The sequence below is a fragment of the Thalassophryne amazonica genome, chromosome 3, assembly GCF_902500255.1.
Source record: "Thalassophryne amazonica chromosome 3, fThaAma1.1, whole genome shotgun sequence".
In the NCBI taxonomy this organism is placed as follows: domain Eukaryota; kingdom Metazoa; phylum Chordata; class Actinopteri; order Batrachoidiformes; family Batrachoididae; genus Thalassophryne; species Thalassophryne amazonica.
Genome location: NC_047105.1, coordinates 12,496,413 through 12,514,048, shown reverse-complemented (window position 1 = coordinate 12,514,048; position 17,636 = coordinate 12,496,413). Strand labels below are relative to the sequence as shown.

At 39.4% G+C, this 17,636-nt stretch overlaps 1 protein-coding gene across 3 annotated transcripts in view; it reads right to left on the bottom strand.

Annotated features, from left to right (window-relative positions):
• phtf1 (putative homeodomain transcription factor 1) overlaps positions 1-17,177 on the bottom strand; it is a 44,590-nt gene extending 27,413 nt beyond the window's left edge. Inside the window, exons 1-9 of one of the 3 annotated variants that reach the window (XM_034165843.1) lie at positions 17,158-17,177; positions 16,460-16,601; positions 16,341-16,397; positions 16,184-16,253; positions 9,039-9,197; positions 5,785-5,965; positions 5,490-5,610; positions 3,352-3,555; positions 348-581 (exon numbers count right to left, since the gene is read on the bottom strand). In XM_034165843.1, coding sequence (XP_034021734.1) covers positions 348-581; positions 3,352-3,555; positions 5,490-5,610; positions 5,785-5,965; positions 9,039-9,197; positions 16,184-16,253; positions 16,341-16,397; positions 16,460-16,489 — 1,056 coding nt within the window. In that variant the 5' untranslated portion in view covers positions 16,490-16,601; positions 17,158-17,177. Of the gene's footprint in view, positions 1-347; positions 582-3,351; positions 3,556-5,489; positions 5,611-5,784; positions 5,966-9,038; positions 9,198-16,183; positions 16,254-16,340; positions 16,398-16,459; positions 16,602-16,756; positions 17,088-17,157 lie in introns of those variants that run through there. The other 2 variants (XM_034165844.1, XM_034165842.1) reach the window with 2 other exon arrangements.
• Positions 17,178-17,636: the final 459 nt, after the last annotated feature.

Below are 17,636 nucleotides of genomic sequence, written 5' to 3'. Positions count from 1 at the left end.
TCATTTACATACTGCTGTCTATGTCACATTACCGCCAGTTATCAACCGTGCAAGTATTCTTAGTAAATCACAGATAATATTGTCTCTACCTCAATGTGCAAAAACTTGGATTGTCAAACAAACTTAGCACTAGTTATTTGAGATCTTAGTAAATCAGGCCCTTGGTCTCTAATGTCAGCCAAGTGAGGGTAAAGGCAGAAGCTAAAATTTTAGAAAGTTATGAACAAGCTAAAGTTTGAATGAATGACTGGTTCTTCCAAACCTGCTGTAGATAAATAAACCCAGGATGAAACTGGTTTTAAGACTTTAAGCGGTCTACTCCAGGTGCACCTAACTCCGGTCAGTACCTGTTGCAGGCTCTCATCATCGCTGCTCAGACTGGCGTTTTGTTGGTGGACCATGTTAGCGCTGTATCTCCCATTTCCCTCACTGTCACTGCTCCCTGAGGATGCAGAGTCAGGCCCTTGGAGAAGCTCCTCCCACATTGTGTCGTCTGTATCGGAGGCAGGGCGGGAGGCCACACTTGCACAGAGGTGCTCCAGTGCTGGAGGCCTCTCTCTCAGAGTTGCTGCATTTCCATCCTGTACGCAAAAGAAATTTTCATAATTTTTAAATTACAAAAGAAACGCCTGCTCTGTGTCAGCATCCACTGGTGAACAAGTCGCAGCATCCACCACATCATGAAACTAACATGGGTCCAAGATGACAACCACCCACTCAGATAACCAGTTCATCCCCACTTCCTCAAAGTAACCACCTATCTGTCACATCCACATGAAAAAAGGTATCTCTCTGGCCTCTGCTAGTTGCTGGTGATCTCAACAGTGAGGCACCTGCTTGCTGGATCATGCACAAAGAAACACATGGGCAAAATTTTGTATCTTATGTGTTCACGCAATACAAGTTATCTTCTCCATCTGAGTTTCTCTAAGAAACCATTTGCTTGACAAAAATGGCCCAGCGGTACCCAAGGATCCACTGAAGAGAGCTCCTCCCAAAGACACAGTCAACATCTTATGTCACTGGTTAGCATTGAAGTATAATAACCATACAATAAGACCTGAAAGACTACGACTATTATTCTCTTGCAAAGGTATCAGCATTGTCAAGCAACTCTGGTCAGCAACCTCATGAATTTGGAAGCTCTTCCCAGATGCATCTTGATCTCAGAGACCAAGAACACAGAGACATTAATGTCAATGCTAAGTGAACGTCTCTCTACAAAGTCAAAGTTTTCACACCACAGAGATACTCTTCTAATGACCAAGCCCAAGAATTCATTGAAAGCCTGGAAATGAGTCTTGATCCACGAATATTTCAAACCCAGACATTTCAACTCATCACTCAGCTTCTCAAGTGCTGCAATCAGAGGCATCCGAGGAGTCAGCAAAGACTTTGGTATCATTAATGAAATCAAGGTCAATAACCTCTCCTCGCTGACAAAGGCACCCACAGTTGTATGTAAACGTTTGGGAACCGCTGATGATTTGCATGATTTTCCTTTATAAATCATTGGTTGTATGGATCAGCAATTTCTGTGAAATATATCATATAGCAAACAAACACAATGATATTTGAGAAGTGAAATGAAGTTCATAGGATTTATGGAAAGTGTGCAATAATTACTTAAAATTAGGCAGGTGCATAAATTTGGGCGCCCAACAGAAAAAAAAACATCAGTATTTAGTAGATCCTCCTTTTGCAGAAATAACAGCCTATAAACACTTCCTATAGCTTCCAATGAGAGTCTGGATTCTGGTTGAAGGTATTTTGGACCATTCTTCTTCACAAAACATCTCCAGTTCAGTCGGGTTTGTTGGTTTCCAAGCATGGACAGCCTGCTTAAAATCACACCACAGAGTTTTAATAATATTCAGGTCTGGGGACTGAGATGGCCATTCCAGAACGTTGTACTTGTTCCTCTGCATGAATGCCTTAGTAAATTTTGAGCAGTGTTTAGGTTCATTGTCTTGTTGAAAGACCCAGCCCCGGCACAACTTCAACTTTGTCATTGATTCTTGAACATTGTTCTCAAGAATCTGCTGATATTGACTGGAATGTGACCCTCAACTTTAACAAGATTCCCAGTACCTGCACTGACCACACAGCATGATGGAACCACCTCCAAATTTTACTGTGGGTAGCAAATGTTTTTCTTGGAATGCTGTCTTCTTTTTCATCCATGCATACCTCCCCTTGTTATGTCCAAATAACCTCAATTTTAGTTTCATCCCTCCACAGCACCTTATTCCAAAATAAAGCTGGCTTATCCAAATGTGCTTTAGCATACCTCAAGCTACTCTGTTTGTGGCATGTATGCATTACAGCATCTCCTTGTGCAAAGTGCGCTGTATAGTTGAACGATGCACAAAGACACTATCTACAGCAAGATCATGTTGTAGGTCTTTGGAGCAGGTCTGTGGGTTGACTATGACTGTTCTCACCATCCTTCGCTTCAGCTTATCTGAGATTTTTCTTGGCCTGCCACGTCAGGTCTTAACTAGTACTGTGCCTGTGGTCTTCCATTTCCTCACTACGTTCCTCACAGTGGAAACCGACAGCTGAAATCTCTGAGATAGCTTTTTGTATCCTTCCCCTAAACCATAATGTTGAACAGTTTTTGTTTTCAGGTCATTTGAGAGTTGCTTAGAGGCTCCCATGTTGCCACTCTTTAGAAGAGATGCAAAGACCGGAAACATTTGCAAATGGCCACCTTAAATACACTTTCTCATGATTGGATTCACCTGTGTAAGGAGGTCAAGGGTCAATGAGCTTACCAAATCAATTTTGTGTTCCAATAATTAGTGCTAAATGTATTCAAAACAATAAAATAACAAGGGTGCCCAAATTTATGCACCTGCCCAATTTTGTTTAAATAATTATTGCACACTTTCTGTAAATACTAGAAACTTCATTTCACTTCTCAAATATGAGTGTGTTCATCTGCTATACGATATATTTAACTGAAATTTCTGATCCAGACAACCAATGATTTATAAAAGGAAAATAATGAAAATTATCAGGGGTTCCCAAACCTTTGCATACAAATGGACGTTGCTGGACTTCACAACCCTAACCCAACACAAAGTCCATGCAAGTACTGAACAGAGTAGGAGCCAAAACTGATCCCTGAGGAATGCCAGAAGTCACCGGGAAGAAATCAAAGATTCTGCCCGCACTCCACTGTGTTAACAGTACCTTATACTGGTCACCTACAGCAAACACAATAACTTTATATTCAAGTCTGATTCCACTTCAATTACCATCTGTTTTAATAAATCTCTTTTATAAAACAAAATCTAAATATCTAAGTGCAGTTATCTTAACATACAGTGAAAACAAATGGTTTACCTGAGGTCTAAGGGCTGGTTTGGAGAAAGACTTTGGATTTCTCTTCCTAACAGAAGACATGTTTGTTGATGTCGACCAGGCTGCAGACAACTCTCTTTCTTGAGGTAAGGAATGAATGATATCCACTGATTGTAATCCTTCCTCCTCCTCACTGGAAAGCTCGTCAGATGCCCCAAAGCCTGACTTTCTTTGATTCTGTGACAGCTGGGGAGTGACAAAACAGTATTTCCACATCGTGTATTTCATAAATAAATTGAATATTAAACACTATCACTCAACAAAACATTTGCTGATCAGTTTCCACACCTTCAGAGAGATGTTCAATTTAAAGCTTTAATGAAATCAATCGTGTTTTCCTCACACAGGTTTGATTAGAATAAAATCAAATTTGGGGGTGTGGGAATGGCCACTAAATTTTGACCTGCAAAAGTGTAGACCTGGGTTTGAATCTCACTCATGCCATCTATCTGCATCCTTGAATAAGAGACTTAATCTGCACTGTTTCAGTCCAGCAGACTGCAAATGGGTACCGGCCTTGGCTATGGAAGTAAAATGGTAAATGGTAAATGGACTGCATTTATATAGCACTTTTCTATCTGCATCAGATGCTCAAAGCGCTTTACAATTATGCCTCACATTCACCCCGATGTCAGGGTGCTGCCATACAAGGCGCTCACTACACACCGGGAGCTTCTGCAGCACAATGTTTAAAGCTCCTGAATCTACTCACTACATTGCCAGAATTATATTTGTATGCAATTTAAAAAAAACAAAATATAACAAATTTTTGTGGAAACAAGACTGTAAATGTGAGAACAGCTCTCAATAATATTAATGTTTCAGAAAAGATTAAGAAAATAAAGCATTTGACATTTTAATGACATGCAGTATTAAACAGAGAATGACTACTCCATTTGTAGGGACTCTAATAGACATTATAACATCAAAAAATACAAAGTGATTCTCACTTGAAGCCAATCCTGATAAGAGCGTTTCTATTGTTATTAAATTGGATAGCATTGTATTTTAAGGTTGTCATCTATCCTTTTTTTTTATATGGCTGCTACTTTCTGATCCCCAGTATGGGTTGGGCATCAAATGTTTGTGATTAATTAAATAGTTGGTTAATATATAGTTAATCGTAGCAACGCTGCATCTTGAATGAAGTTGGAATTGTATCATAACGTTGCTGAGAATAAACAGTCTAATGACATCAGTCGGCTCTCGGTTGTCACACAGGCTGAGGTCAACTACACATTTTTATCTCATGGATGGGGAAGATACAATTTTGGCATTTGGAAGTGTTCAAGAAACTGGTGGAATAATTTCATGTTTCCAAAATGTAACCATATTTTCAGCAGCTACTTTAACACCGCACCACAGTCCTGATCTTGTATCTAAATTATGTTTTTGCTACACTTTGCTTCGTTTCTCTTTGAAAATGAAGGATTAATGGCATCACAACTCTGCTTACAATGCAGTTCACTAGCTGATAGATGGCACATGGGTTGATTATACACATCATTTTTTTTGGAAAACGGCATCTACGAGTAGCAGCAACAGGTTGGTCGTCATGGTGTCCAAGGTTCTTGAAATGGAGTGGCCATTTTCCATTAATGCAGGTATAGTAGAATTAATGCAGAGGGAGAAGTCTGTGGTAGCACTTTTGGATAAACTGTTCTTAGTTCTCCCTACTACGGCAACACATCATCATGTTGACTTCTATGTATCTGTTCTCAAAATGCTTTTGGTTAATAATGAATTTCCTACATATTCCATGGTTTTTCGAGGCTCACAATGCTGAAAGTCAATTTTTTTTGGCACCATAACTTTTTATGTCAATCTATTGTTGCTCTGCTACATTTAAAGACATCAAAGTACAGCACGCTTCCTCTCAGGATGTAACATCGTTATTAGCCAACAGCCAAAATGTGGCTCAACGATCAGCTGAGGCACACAAGTCTGTAATTTCAGCCACATTTCTAATACAGTGACTATTTCTTCACCTGCCAAGTTTGCCAAGCTTTTACTGCTGAGAATAAGACTTTCATGGCAACATTAACTGCCTGATGTAACTGAATTCCACACCCTTCTTCTTGCAGATGTACTTTGAGAGCAACTATGAACGCAGTAACTACCCTCTGCTCCTCCTTTCTGTAAGGTCGCTGGCCTTCGTCAGATTGCCAGTTCTCCTGCTGCTTTGTGTCCCCACTGTCATTCCTCCCTTCTGGTTTTTTTAGTCCTCTGGCCTTCCTCGGCCTAAAAGGGAGGAAAAAAAGGAGATCGTAGAATAGAACCACAGAAGTGAGAAAGCTGTTCAGAATGCCAGAGATTTTAACGTTCTTGTGACAGGGTTTGTGGACGTTTGTGTATAATTTGGGACTTTCTTCATATTCCTGTGAGGGTCCGCACACGGACCGATAAGAACATCACCTTCTTCTTCGTGCAGGGCTGGTAGTGTTGCTGGCGGCTGGACTGTTCGCCGGCCACCGGCTGGATTCAGTGGACACAATCTGGCAGTGCACGGTACCCAAAAGCAGCATCAGACACATGGGCATGAACACCTCGCTGGCACTCGCCCCAGGGACATCCAAGTACAGCACCATTGCTGCCACTGGAGAGAGCAAAACATTTGGCAACAGCAATAAATAAATAAAAAACATCTCTAGCAGATACTTTAAATTAGAATACATGTTTACTAATTAGGTCTTTATTGTGTGCTCAGGTAGGATGTTTACCAAATACACAGTTTGAAAATGAATAAATAAAATAAATTTCCTGATTGCCCCTTTTGAGTTTTCATATAATTGAAAATTTGTCCTGTTGAAATAATGTTATTTTATAATAACTTGACTTTGTGATATCACAAAATTTGTGCTAATTTACTGCAGGTAAATGATGTATTCAGGAAAGTTCCATGGCGAATACAGATAGGTCGCACTGTGGAAAACTGTAAACTCCAAATTTTTGATTTACAGTAAGGGAAAATACAGTGTCCATGTCATGTGGAGTTGTGTCAATAAGTGCATTCAACACTGTTCTTGTGCCAAATCAGCATGTAGACCCACATGGGATCTGCTGTGACGACCCCAAGCACAAAACCAATCGCATCGTGACTGTCATTTTTGCAAACCAAGGAAGAAAATCTTGTAACAATAACAAAAGTTAATATTAAGATTTGGCACAGCAGACCTGTGCAAATGTTTTCTGTCTTGTCCGGTCGAGATGCGCAGGTCAACCCTTAGCTTGCAGGAACCTGCTGGTCAACTCGGTGGTCAGGCGGATGCGGGTAAACTTGGTAAAAAAAAAAAAAAAATTGCAGGTGCAAGCGGGGCGAGTCAAAAACTATAAAAGCAGAGTTCCCACTCAGTAATTAATCATTTTCAGACATATTACAGGCCCTCTGAAGGGCATACAACAGACCAAGATGTGATTACTTCTTCTCTTCCTCTCTTCTGCAGACTGTGCGCTCTGCGCTGTTTGATGCCTGCATTTATGCTGTGTTCACATTAACAGCACAAAACCAGTCCTACCGGTTGTCATAGCAGAATTCTTGTCACCTGCAGTGGAAGACTGTAGGTGACGACGTGAGGCTCTTTCATTTTTTCCCCCAACGCAAACGACACGGACAATAATTTACTTCACTTAAAGATACGACGTCTTGCACAGTGTTACTGAAACAGAGCCTGCACACTACACTGCTTATTGTCTGCATTAAGTACTACAACTACATCTCACAAATCTCAGCACTCATTCATAATTGTGACATATAAATAATACATTCTGGCAGTAATCTGTTGTGGCTAACAAACTGTAGCCTCAAGGTGCAAGATGTGACTGTTTTGCATGCGTGCGCGTGAGTCATGGTGGCCTGTCGTCGTATTTTAACTCGTGTGATTCAAAATACTTGCAAGGTGAATTCTGAGCATCATTTGAAAACAAAGGAAGTTGCTGAAGAAAATCCTTTTTATGACTTAAATCATAAAAATTAATCTCAACATAATACCACAGCAGTAAAAATGTGTGTATCTGTAATACTACAATTTCGTAGCACATCTCTTGACAAATTAACTCAGCACAGCTCCCTAAAGTTGTTGTGGTGAAATAAACACACTTTTGCCCCATGAGGCTCAAGTTTCCAGGTTCGCTCGTTTGAGATCTCTACTTGAAGGTTGTCACACAAGTTTACATCCATGCTGATTGAAAGTTAATTCTTTTAATGAAAGAACAGATCTGCACTTTTCTGTGGAATGGACACAGGTTAGATTGCGCCTTTTAGCAGCTGTTTAAAAACACACTCGGTGCGTGTTATTTATTTATTTTGTATTATTACTATTATTTTTTTAATGGAAGGACAGATGAAGCACTTCCGCACACCTTGGCTGCACACTTATGCCAGGAGGTTAGTTAAGAAAGTGCAGTCAGCTGCATGCTGAGATGTGTTTCATTTAGTGCATGTTTGTTAATTTTATCGAAACACTAATGTTAACTACTTTAAATATATGCCCAAATATTTTAGTGTAGTAACAAATTTAAAGCACATTTCAATAGAAATAGCACTGATGAACGTGCAGTGCACAACCATAGATTAACCAACAACAAAAGGGGGCAAATTACAGAATTGGAAGAACACCACAATGCATAACTACACTGACTAAAGCTTTGGTTTAGAGGCGGTAGATCAGACGCATGAGATCAGCCACTACACATTCTCATAATGAATGACCACTTTGAGCAAGAGCTATCAGTAATAGTACAGGGCTCTCCCTTAAACGTGGTGCAGCTGCAGGTTGTTACATTCTTAGCACAGTCATGCCGATTTTCAAGTTTAGGGTGTTCAATCTCTGTTTTCTCTGACAATTTTGGTTAAAATGATTGAAATTCCTCGGTTTGCAGTGACGTGGGAGTGACTTCTCTTGTCTCTAATGATTTTGTAAAGCAGGCATCTCCAGATGATTCAACATGCAAGACTCGCACATCATTGGTCTGGTTAACGGTCACATAAAAGATAAAGCGCTACTATTGGTGGAATAGCCGACATCACGCAAAGGTTTAAGAGCACAATTTCTGTGTTCACAAACACTGTCAGCTGACTCTCCGTTTGTGTGAATTGTAAGGAAGCGCAAACGGGAAACAAAGTCTGCAGATCAGAGGAGTATTTTGTTGTTTTTGTGCCATCTTTGGCAGTAGCCACTATCCATGAAACAGAGCCGTTGGAACCTCCAGGATGCTGTGCTCAGCAACCGCAGAGGGGACAGCAAAGGCCAAGCAGACAGAAGACAAAAGCTCGCAGTGAATAAAGACGTCATCGCCAACAAAATGGCTCAAAATTTATTTATTATTGTGTAAAAAGTTTTTTAAAGTATAAAAAAGCACTCATCATACAAATACAACCATAAATATACAATATTGATACTTGCATACAAGTTTCTTTTATTTTTTAATTTATTTTTCAATATGTGGGCAACCAAGCAGCATTTTTCAAATTATGTTTTTCCTAGTCTCTTCTGCCTATGAAGCTGCAGAAAATGGCTTCCAATGGTATTTAAAAAAGGCAAAGTCCTACAGCTTCTCCTTGTTTGAATTAAAAAAGCCTTCTCAGGAGAGGCCCCACCAAGCACCACTATGGCCTAAATTTCTGGGGAGAGCCCTGTAATATGACCTGTACTCAGGAATGATCAACCAACCTTGCATGAAGTAGAGCACAAGGATACATGAGGAGATGGACATGGACGTCACTTGGATCCACCACTGAAAGAAAAAAGGGAACAGAAGCACTCTGACCAGGCCTTTACGAGTCAGCGCTGTCCAGGGACTCTCGGGTTTGGCTTTGCTGAATGTGGATCCTGAGGGAGGAATTGAGATCATCTCCTCAATAGCTGACCTCAAACACTGCCATGGACTACTTAGAACATTGAGCTGAAAGGCCTATTGGACTTTTGAAGTCCCTCTGAATTACCCAAATTACAGTTGTATGTAAAAGTTTGGGCACCCCTGATAATTTTCATGATTTTCCTTTATAAATTATTGGTCGTCTGGATCAGAAATTTCAGTTAAATATATCATATAACCAGTGGTGGGCACAGATAACCAAAAAATTAACTTCGATAACAGATAATTAGATAACTGAAAAGTTATCTTCGATAAAGATAAAACAATAAACCACCTAAAAATGTATCGGAAGTTACAGATAACCGATAAATTCCAATATTATCTCTGGCACATTTACAACTACTAGTAAAACAAATTTAATAGCTTCTAGTAATATTAAAAATAACAACAGACCCAAACAATGAGAACACACTTTTTCTTTCAACATTCTGCCCCTGCTGGAAGCTCTTGTTTACTACAGCACTCCCAGCACAGAGACACCCCGAGAGCAGCCATAAAGCCAGCTCTCTACCAATTCCAACGCTCCGGTCAGGCGGAGGTCTTGAAAAATAGTCATGCTGAGTTATGGTTTTGATTTATAAATAACATTAATACCAATAGAATATCTCCATTAATGTCAATTCTGTCATTTGTACAAAGTTAAAATATAACATATCTTTTAATGTTGAATAATGCACTAATTCTGAGGTTTTGTAATAAACAGACAGATAGCAAAGGATTCTGGGTGAAAGTGCCTCTGCTAAACACTGATTGGTTCAGTCATTCATTATGTAAACCAACATGTTAATGTGACGTCTGTTGTGTGTTGGTGCTTAAAGATAAATGTGCTTTTGTAAAATATTCCATTTTTTTATTTGTAAAAACAGGCATTTTTACGGAGCCCTGGAAGTGTCATCGCAAAATGTTTTGCATGTGGAGAGAATGTGCGCACGTTTTATGATGTTGTAAAACATGCTTTACACTGTGCGAGATGATTTTTCATGCAGAAATTTTTTGGACCGAGTTTCAGGTTAATCGTGCGTCATGCATCGTGTAGTGTACATGGAGTATCAAGCTGCGGTCAACATCTGACGACCACCTCCTGATCGCCAATCATATGGTCGAATGAGAATCAAACCTGTTTGATATATTATTGTGGTCGGCCGTCGTGAGGGTTTCCTGCTGCTGAAAAGCTACAAGCATTCAAACGCTTGCACTGTGCCTGTGCAAACACTGCAGAGCTGGCTTGTAATGTTAATATTATTATTATTTTGCTGTTGTTTTGTTTTTAAACTTCATTTGTTAAAAAAAAAAAAAGTTGAGTTGACAATCATCTGATATAACCGAGGTCAAAATAAATAGAACACTGCCATCTACTGGTTCCCAGACGCTTAGTACTTAGGGCGAATACTGCCATGAACACTACTGGCCAGTAGATGGCAGTAGAGGCCTTAAAAACAAAATTCCAGATAATCCCTGTCTGCTAAATTTAAAATGCGTGGAATTTAACAAACGCAAATACAAAACTAACGTCTATAAATGCAGAGAATATATTCAAGAGAGTTTTAGGCACTAGAGTTTATTGCTGTTGTCCGTGGAGCCTGAACAGAGTGTCTGAAATGCATTTGTCCTGTCGTGACGTACTGAGATTTCATCATCGTACCCATAATGCACTGCGGGGCACAGCATGTGCTCACAAAACCTTAAAAATTAGCACATTACTTTAAAACTAAAAGTCGGTTTAAAAGTTATCGGACAAAAATTAATCGGAAGATAATTGGTCCGATAATGGTTTTTAAAGTTATCTAAAAAGATAATCCGATAATGAAAACATTATCTTCGATAATTATCTGTTATCTAAAACTCTCTTGAATATATTCTCTGCGTTTAGAGACGTTGGTTTTGTATTTGCGTTTGTTAAATTCCACACATTTTAAACGTAGCAGACAGGGATTATCTGGAATTTTGTTTTCAAGGCCTCTACTGCCATCTACTGGCCAGTAGTGTTCATGGCAGTATTCACCCTAAGTACTAAGTGTCTGGGAACCAGTAGATGGCAGTGTTCTATTTATTTTGACATTGGTTATATCAGATGATTGTCAAATCAACTTTTTGGCTTTGCAAATGGCGCTTTTTTTTTTTTTTTTTTTACAAATGAAGTTTAAAAACAAAACAACACCAAAATAAAAATAAAAAAATAATAATAATAACATTACAAGCCAGCTCTTCAGTGTTTGCACAGGCACAGTGCAAGCGTTTGGATGCTTATAGCTTTTCAGCAGCAGGAAACCCTCACGACGGCCGACCACAATAATATATCAAACAGGTTTGATTCTCATTCGACCATACGATCGGCGATCAGGAGGTGGTCGTCAGATGTTGACCGCAGCTTGATACTCCATGTACACTACACGATGCAGGACGCACGATTAACCTGAAACTTGGTCCAAAAAATTCCTGCATGAAAAATCATCTCGCACAGTGTAAAGCACCTTTTACATCATAAAACGTGTGCACATTCTCTCCACATGCAAAACATTTTGCGATGACACTTCCAGGGCTCCGTAAAAATGCCTGTTTTTACAAATAAAAAAAATGTAATATTTTACAAAAGCACATTTATCTTTAAGCACCAACACACAACAGATGTCACATTAACGTGTTGGTTTACATAATGAATGACTGAACCAGTCAGTGTTTAGCAGAGGCACTTTTACCCAGAATCCTTTGCGATCGTTTGTTACAAAACCTCAGAATTAGTGCATTATTCAACATTAAAAGATATATGTTATATTTTAACTTTGTACAAATGACAGAATTGACATTAATGGAGATATTCTATTGGTATTAATGTTATTTATAAATCAAAACCATAACTCAGCATGACTATTTTTCAAGACCTCCGCCTGACCGGAGCGTTGGAATTGGTAGAGAGCTGGCTTTATGGCTGCTCTCGGGGTGTCTCTGTGCTGGGAGTGCTGTAGTAAACAAGAGCTTCCAGCAGGGGCAGAATGTTGAAAGAAAAAGTGTGTTCTCATTGTTTGGGTCTGTTGTTATTTTTAATATTACTAGAAGCTATTAAATTTGTTTTACTAGTAGTTGTAAATGTGCCAGAGATAATATTGGAATTTATCGGTTATCTGTAACTTCTGATACATTTTTGGGTGGTTTATTGTTTTATCTTTATCGAAGATAACTTTTCAGTTATCTGATTATCTGTTATCGAAGTTAATTTTCTGGTTATCTGTGCCCACCACTGGCCTCGGGTAAAACTCCGAGAAGATTTTATCAGAAGAGATGAAAATCTTATAGGACTATTCGACTAGGTTCGAATAGTCATTACCCCATCCCCGTAGAGACGGTGCCTGCTCCCAGACCACCAACAACCAGTAAAAATCTATTTAAGCATAAAAATTCAAAAAGAAAAAAAATAATATAGCACCCTCAACTGCACCACAGACTAAAACAGTTAAATGTGGTCTATTAAACATTAGATCTCTCTCTTCTAAGTCCCTGTTAGTAAATGATATAATAATGGATCAACATATTGATTTATTCTGCCTTACAGAAACCTGGTTACAGCAGGATGAATATGTTAGTTTAAATGAGTCAACACCCCCGAGTCACACTAACTGCCAGAATGCTCGTAGCACGGGCCGAGGCGGAGGATTAGCAGCAATCTTCCACTCCAGCTTATTAATTAATCAAAAACCCAGACAGAGCTTTGATTAATTTGAAAGCTTGTCTCTTAGTCTTGTCCATCCAAATTGGAAGTCCCAAAAACCAGTTTTATTTGTTGTTATCTATCGTCCTCCTGGTCGTTACTGTGACTTTCTCTGTGAATTTTCGGACCTTTTGTCTGACTTAGTGCTTAGCTCAGATAAGATAATTATAGTAGGCGATTTTAACATCCACACAGATGCTGAGAATGACAGCCTCAACACTGCATTTAATCTATTGTTAGACTCGATTGGCTTTGCTCAAAATGTAAATGAGTCCACCCACCACTTTAATCATACCTTAGATCTTGTTCTGACTTATGGTATGGAAATTGAAGACTTAACAGTATTCCCTGAAAACTCCCTTCTGTCTGATCATTTCTTAATAACATTTACATTTACTCTGATGGACTACCCAGTAGTGGGGAATAAGTTTCATTACAGTAGAAATCTTTCAGAAAGCGCTGTAACTAGGTTTAAGGATATGATTCCTTCTTTATGTTCTCCAATGCCATATACCAACACAGGGCAGAGTAGCTACCTAAACTCTGTGAGTGAGATAGATTATCTCGTCAATAGTTTTATATCCTCATTGAGGACAACTTTGGATGCTGTAGCTCCTCTGAAAAAGATAGCTTTAAATCAGAAGTGCCTGACTCCGTGGTATAACTCACAAACTCGCAGCTTAAAGCAGATAACCCGTAAGTTGGAGAGGAAATGGCGTCTCACTAATTTAGATCTTCACTTAGCCTGGAAAAAGAGTCTGTTGCTCTATAAAAAAAGCCCTCAGTAAAGCTAGGACATCTTACTACTCATCACTAATTGAAGAAAATAAGAACAACCCCAGGTTTCTTTTCAGCACTGTAGCCAGGCTGACAAAGAGTCAGAGCTCTATTGAGCCGAGTATTCCTTTAACTGACTTCATGACTTTCTTTGCTAATAAAATTTTAACTATTAGAGAAAAAATTACTCAGAACCATCCCAAAGACATATCGTTCTCTTTGGCTGCTTTCAGTGATGCCGGTATTTGGTTAGACTCTTTCTCTCCGATTGTTCTGAGTTATTTTCATTAGTTACTTCCTCCAAACCATCAACATGTCTATTAGACCCCATTCCTACCAGGCTGCTCAAGGAAGCCCTACCATTAATGCTTCGATCTTAAATATGATCAATCTGTCTTAATTAGTTGGCTATGTACCACAAGCTTTTAAGGTGGCAGTAATTAAACCATTACTCCAACCTTCCTTTTCTCTCAAAAATTCTTGAAAGGGTAGTTGTAAAACAGCTAACTGATCATCTGCAGAGGAATGGTCTATTTGAAGAGTTTCAGTCAGGGTTTAGAATTCATCATAGTACAGAAACAGCATTAGGGAAGGTTACAAATGATCTTCTTATGGCCTCAGACAGTGGACTCATCTCTGTGCTTGTTCTGTTAGACCTCAGTGCTGCTTTTGATACTGTTGACCATAAAATTTAATTACAGAGATTAGAGCATGCCATAGGTATTAAAGGCACTGCGCTGCGGTGGTTTGAATCATATTTATCTAATAGATTACAATTTGTTCATGTAAATGGGAATCTTCTTCACAGACTAAGGTTAATTATGGAGTTCCACAAGGTTCTGTGCTAGGACCAATTTTATTCACTTTATACATGCTTCCTTTAGGCAGTATTATTAGACAGCATTGCTTAAATTTTCATTGTTACGCAGCTGATACCCAGCTTTATCTATCCATGAAGCCAGAGGACACACACCAATTAGCTAAACTGCAGGATTGTCTTACAGACATAAAGACATGGATGACCTCTAATTTCCTGCTTTTAAACTCAGATAAAACTGAATTTTTTGTACTTGGCCCCACAAATCTTAGAAACATGGAGTCTAACCAGATCCTTACTCTGGATGGCATTACCCTGACCTCTAGTAATACTGTGAGAAATCTTGGAGTCATTTTTGATCAGGATGTCATTCAATGCGCATATTAAACAAATATGTAGGACTGCTTTTTTGCATTTGCGCAATATCTCTAAAATTAGAAAGGTCTTGTCTCAGAGTGATGCTGAAAAACTAATTCATGCATTTATTTCCTCTAGGCTGGACTATTGTAATTCATTATTATCAGGTTGTCCTAAAGGTTCCCTGAAAAGCCTTCAGTTAATTCAAAATGCTGCAGCTAGAGTACTGACAGGGACTAGAAGGAGAGAGCATATCTCACCCATATTGGCCTCTCTTCATTGGCTTCCTGTTAATTCTAGAGTAGAATTTAATATTCTTCTTCTTACTTATAAGGTTTTGAATAATCAGGTCCCATCTTATCTTAGGGACCTCATAGTACCATATCACCCCAATAGAGCGCTTTGCTCTCAGACTGCAGGCTTACTTGTAGTTCCTATGGTTTGTAAGAGTAGAATGGGAGGCAGAGCCTTCAGCTTTCAGGCTCCTCTCCTCTGGAACCAGCTCCCAATTCGGATCAGAGAGACAGACACCCTCTCTACTTTTAAGATTAGGCTTAAAACTTTCCTTTTTGCTAAAGCTTATATTTAGGGCTGGATCAGGTGACCCTGAACCATCCCTTAGTTATGCTGCTATAGAATAAGACTGCAGGGGGGTTCCCATGATGCACTGAGTGTTTCTTTCTCTTTTTGCTCTGTATGCACCACTCTGCATTTAATCATTAGTGATTGATCTCTGCTCCCCTGCACAGCATGTCTTTTTCCTGGTTCTCTCCCTCAGCCCCAACCAGTCCCAGCAGAGGACTGCCCCTCCCTGGGCCTGGTTCTGCTGGAGGTTTCTTCCTGTTGAAAGGGGGTTTTTCCTTCCCACTGTCACCAAGTGCTTGCTCACGGGGGGGTCGTTTTGACAGTTGGGGTTTTTCTGTAATTATTGTATGGCTTTGTCTTGCAATATGAAGCGCCTTGGGGCAACTGTTTGTTGTGATTTGGCGCTATATAAATGAAATTGATTTGATTTGATTTAGGTTACACTAAGTTTAGGTATCACAATTGCTACTGGGGAATGAAAGTGCACTGACCACTGAAAGTGCAATGACCACTTCTCCACCACAAGTACTCAATTCCAAAGCAGAAGGTTTACAGTTCAAGACCACCTGTGCCCATTCTCCATGTAATATGTGGAGTTGCATAAGAAAGGGCATCTGGTGTAAAACGTGTGCCAAATCAATATGCAGATCCATAAAGGAGAAGCTGAAATAAGTTATTTTAATGTGTTCATTTACCCTCACCTCTTACTAAATCCACATCGATGAGATCTGATTTGATATGGCCCATCTTCTTTGGTTTGCTGTCCAAGCCCTAGATGAAAAATAGGTCTTAGTAGAAGTTTATAAACAGAAGGACATACAGTTCAAGTTGTAGAGAAGTTTGGAATGGTTGTCTTACATTTAAATCAGCCTGCTCCAAAGATTTCTCCCAGATTTGCTGATCATAGGCACCGATCTGCAGAAAAATCCTGTTTAATCGTTTATTTCATTCACAGAAAGCTGACTTAGTCCTTATACCTTCTCTTGATACCAGGCTATGCTGGTCATTGTCACTTGATGTTGGAACCAGTTAACTAAATCAGGTCATTTAGTAGCGAACACACTGGCACCGATCCAGATTAGTTCACCAAACAAAAACACGAGCCAGTCCACGTGGAGCCTGAGAGCAAAAGAAACTTCAGACACAGTTAACACAACTTAACACACCAAACATTAACTTACCGGTCAACCATACCAGGTTAACTAGATGACCTAGTTAACTTTAGCCAAGTCTGCCTAACCAAAGTAGACAAATTAAGAAAACGAACACTTTACCTGAGTGTAAGTGGTTCATTTTGCAGGAACGGGAAGAAATCGTTATGTAATCATCACAATAATCAATAAGACTGGATCGATACGATACAGCTAGCTAACCGATGTCGTCCCCTAACAAGACGACGGTTTTCCTCACAAAAAAGCAGGAGCGCAATATAATATTTTCTTTCTCCGATGAAGGCAATTCTAATAAATAAAATTCCCGTTTTCCACCCAATTTCGTTATAAAATAAAACTAGCTCAATCTTGCTCATTTCCGGGTTTGCTGTTTTTGTACGGACTTATCTTGACGCCACTCGGTTTTTCTGTCAGGCACATTCGCGTCCGTCTAAGCGGCGTTCAATTATCATCATTACTCTAACACTTATTGTAACAAATTTAAGTTTAATAAGTGGACGTACATTTTCATCCAAATATTTCATTATTTATGCTCAGTGAAGTTGTTAGTCCACAACGGCAGGGAGAACCTGCGAGTCAAAGAGGAGGAAAAAAAATTGCTCTTGTGCCAACCCGTTACGAAACGTTTCAGCCAATCAGAGGAGAGAGAGAGGGGGAGGGGGAGGAGTGTGACTCCAAAAAAATAAATGACCTGTAAATAACTTTAATAAGTTAAAATTGTGCTCTGAGTGAAGTATTCACAAAGTAACCAACGCTAAAGATTGTTTGCTGCACTGAAGCTCAGCCTGATGGTCTTTGCAATCCATAAAAGTAAACAACATTAAAGTTAATCTCGGGTATCTAGAGGTTTGGAATGCAGGCACAAACCTACAGGACAACAGACTCCAGAAGGAGAACACCACACACCTGCACAACGGAAATGCCTTCACAAAGAAGCCATCTTACTTAAGCCACCTTGACACTTGCACGAATTTTGCATCCA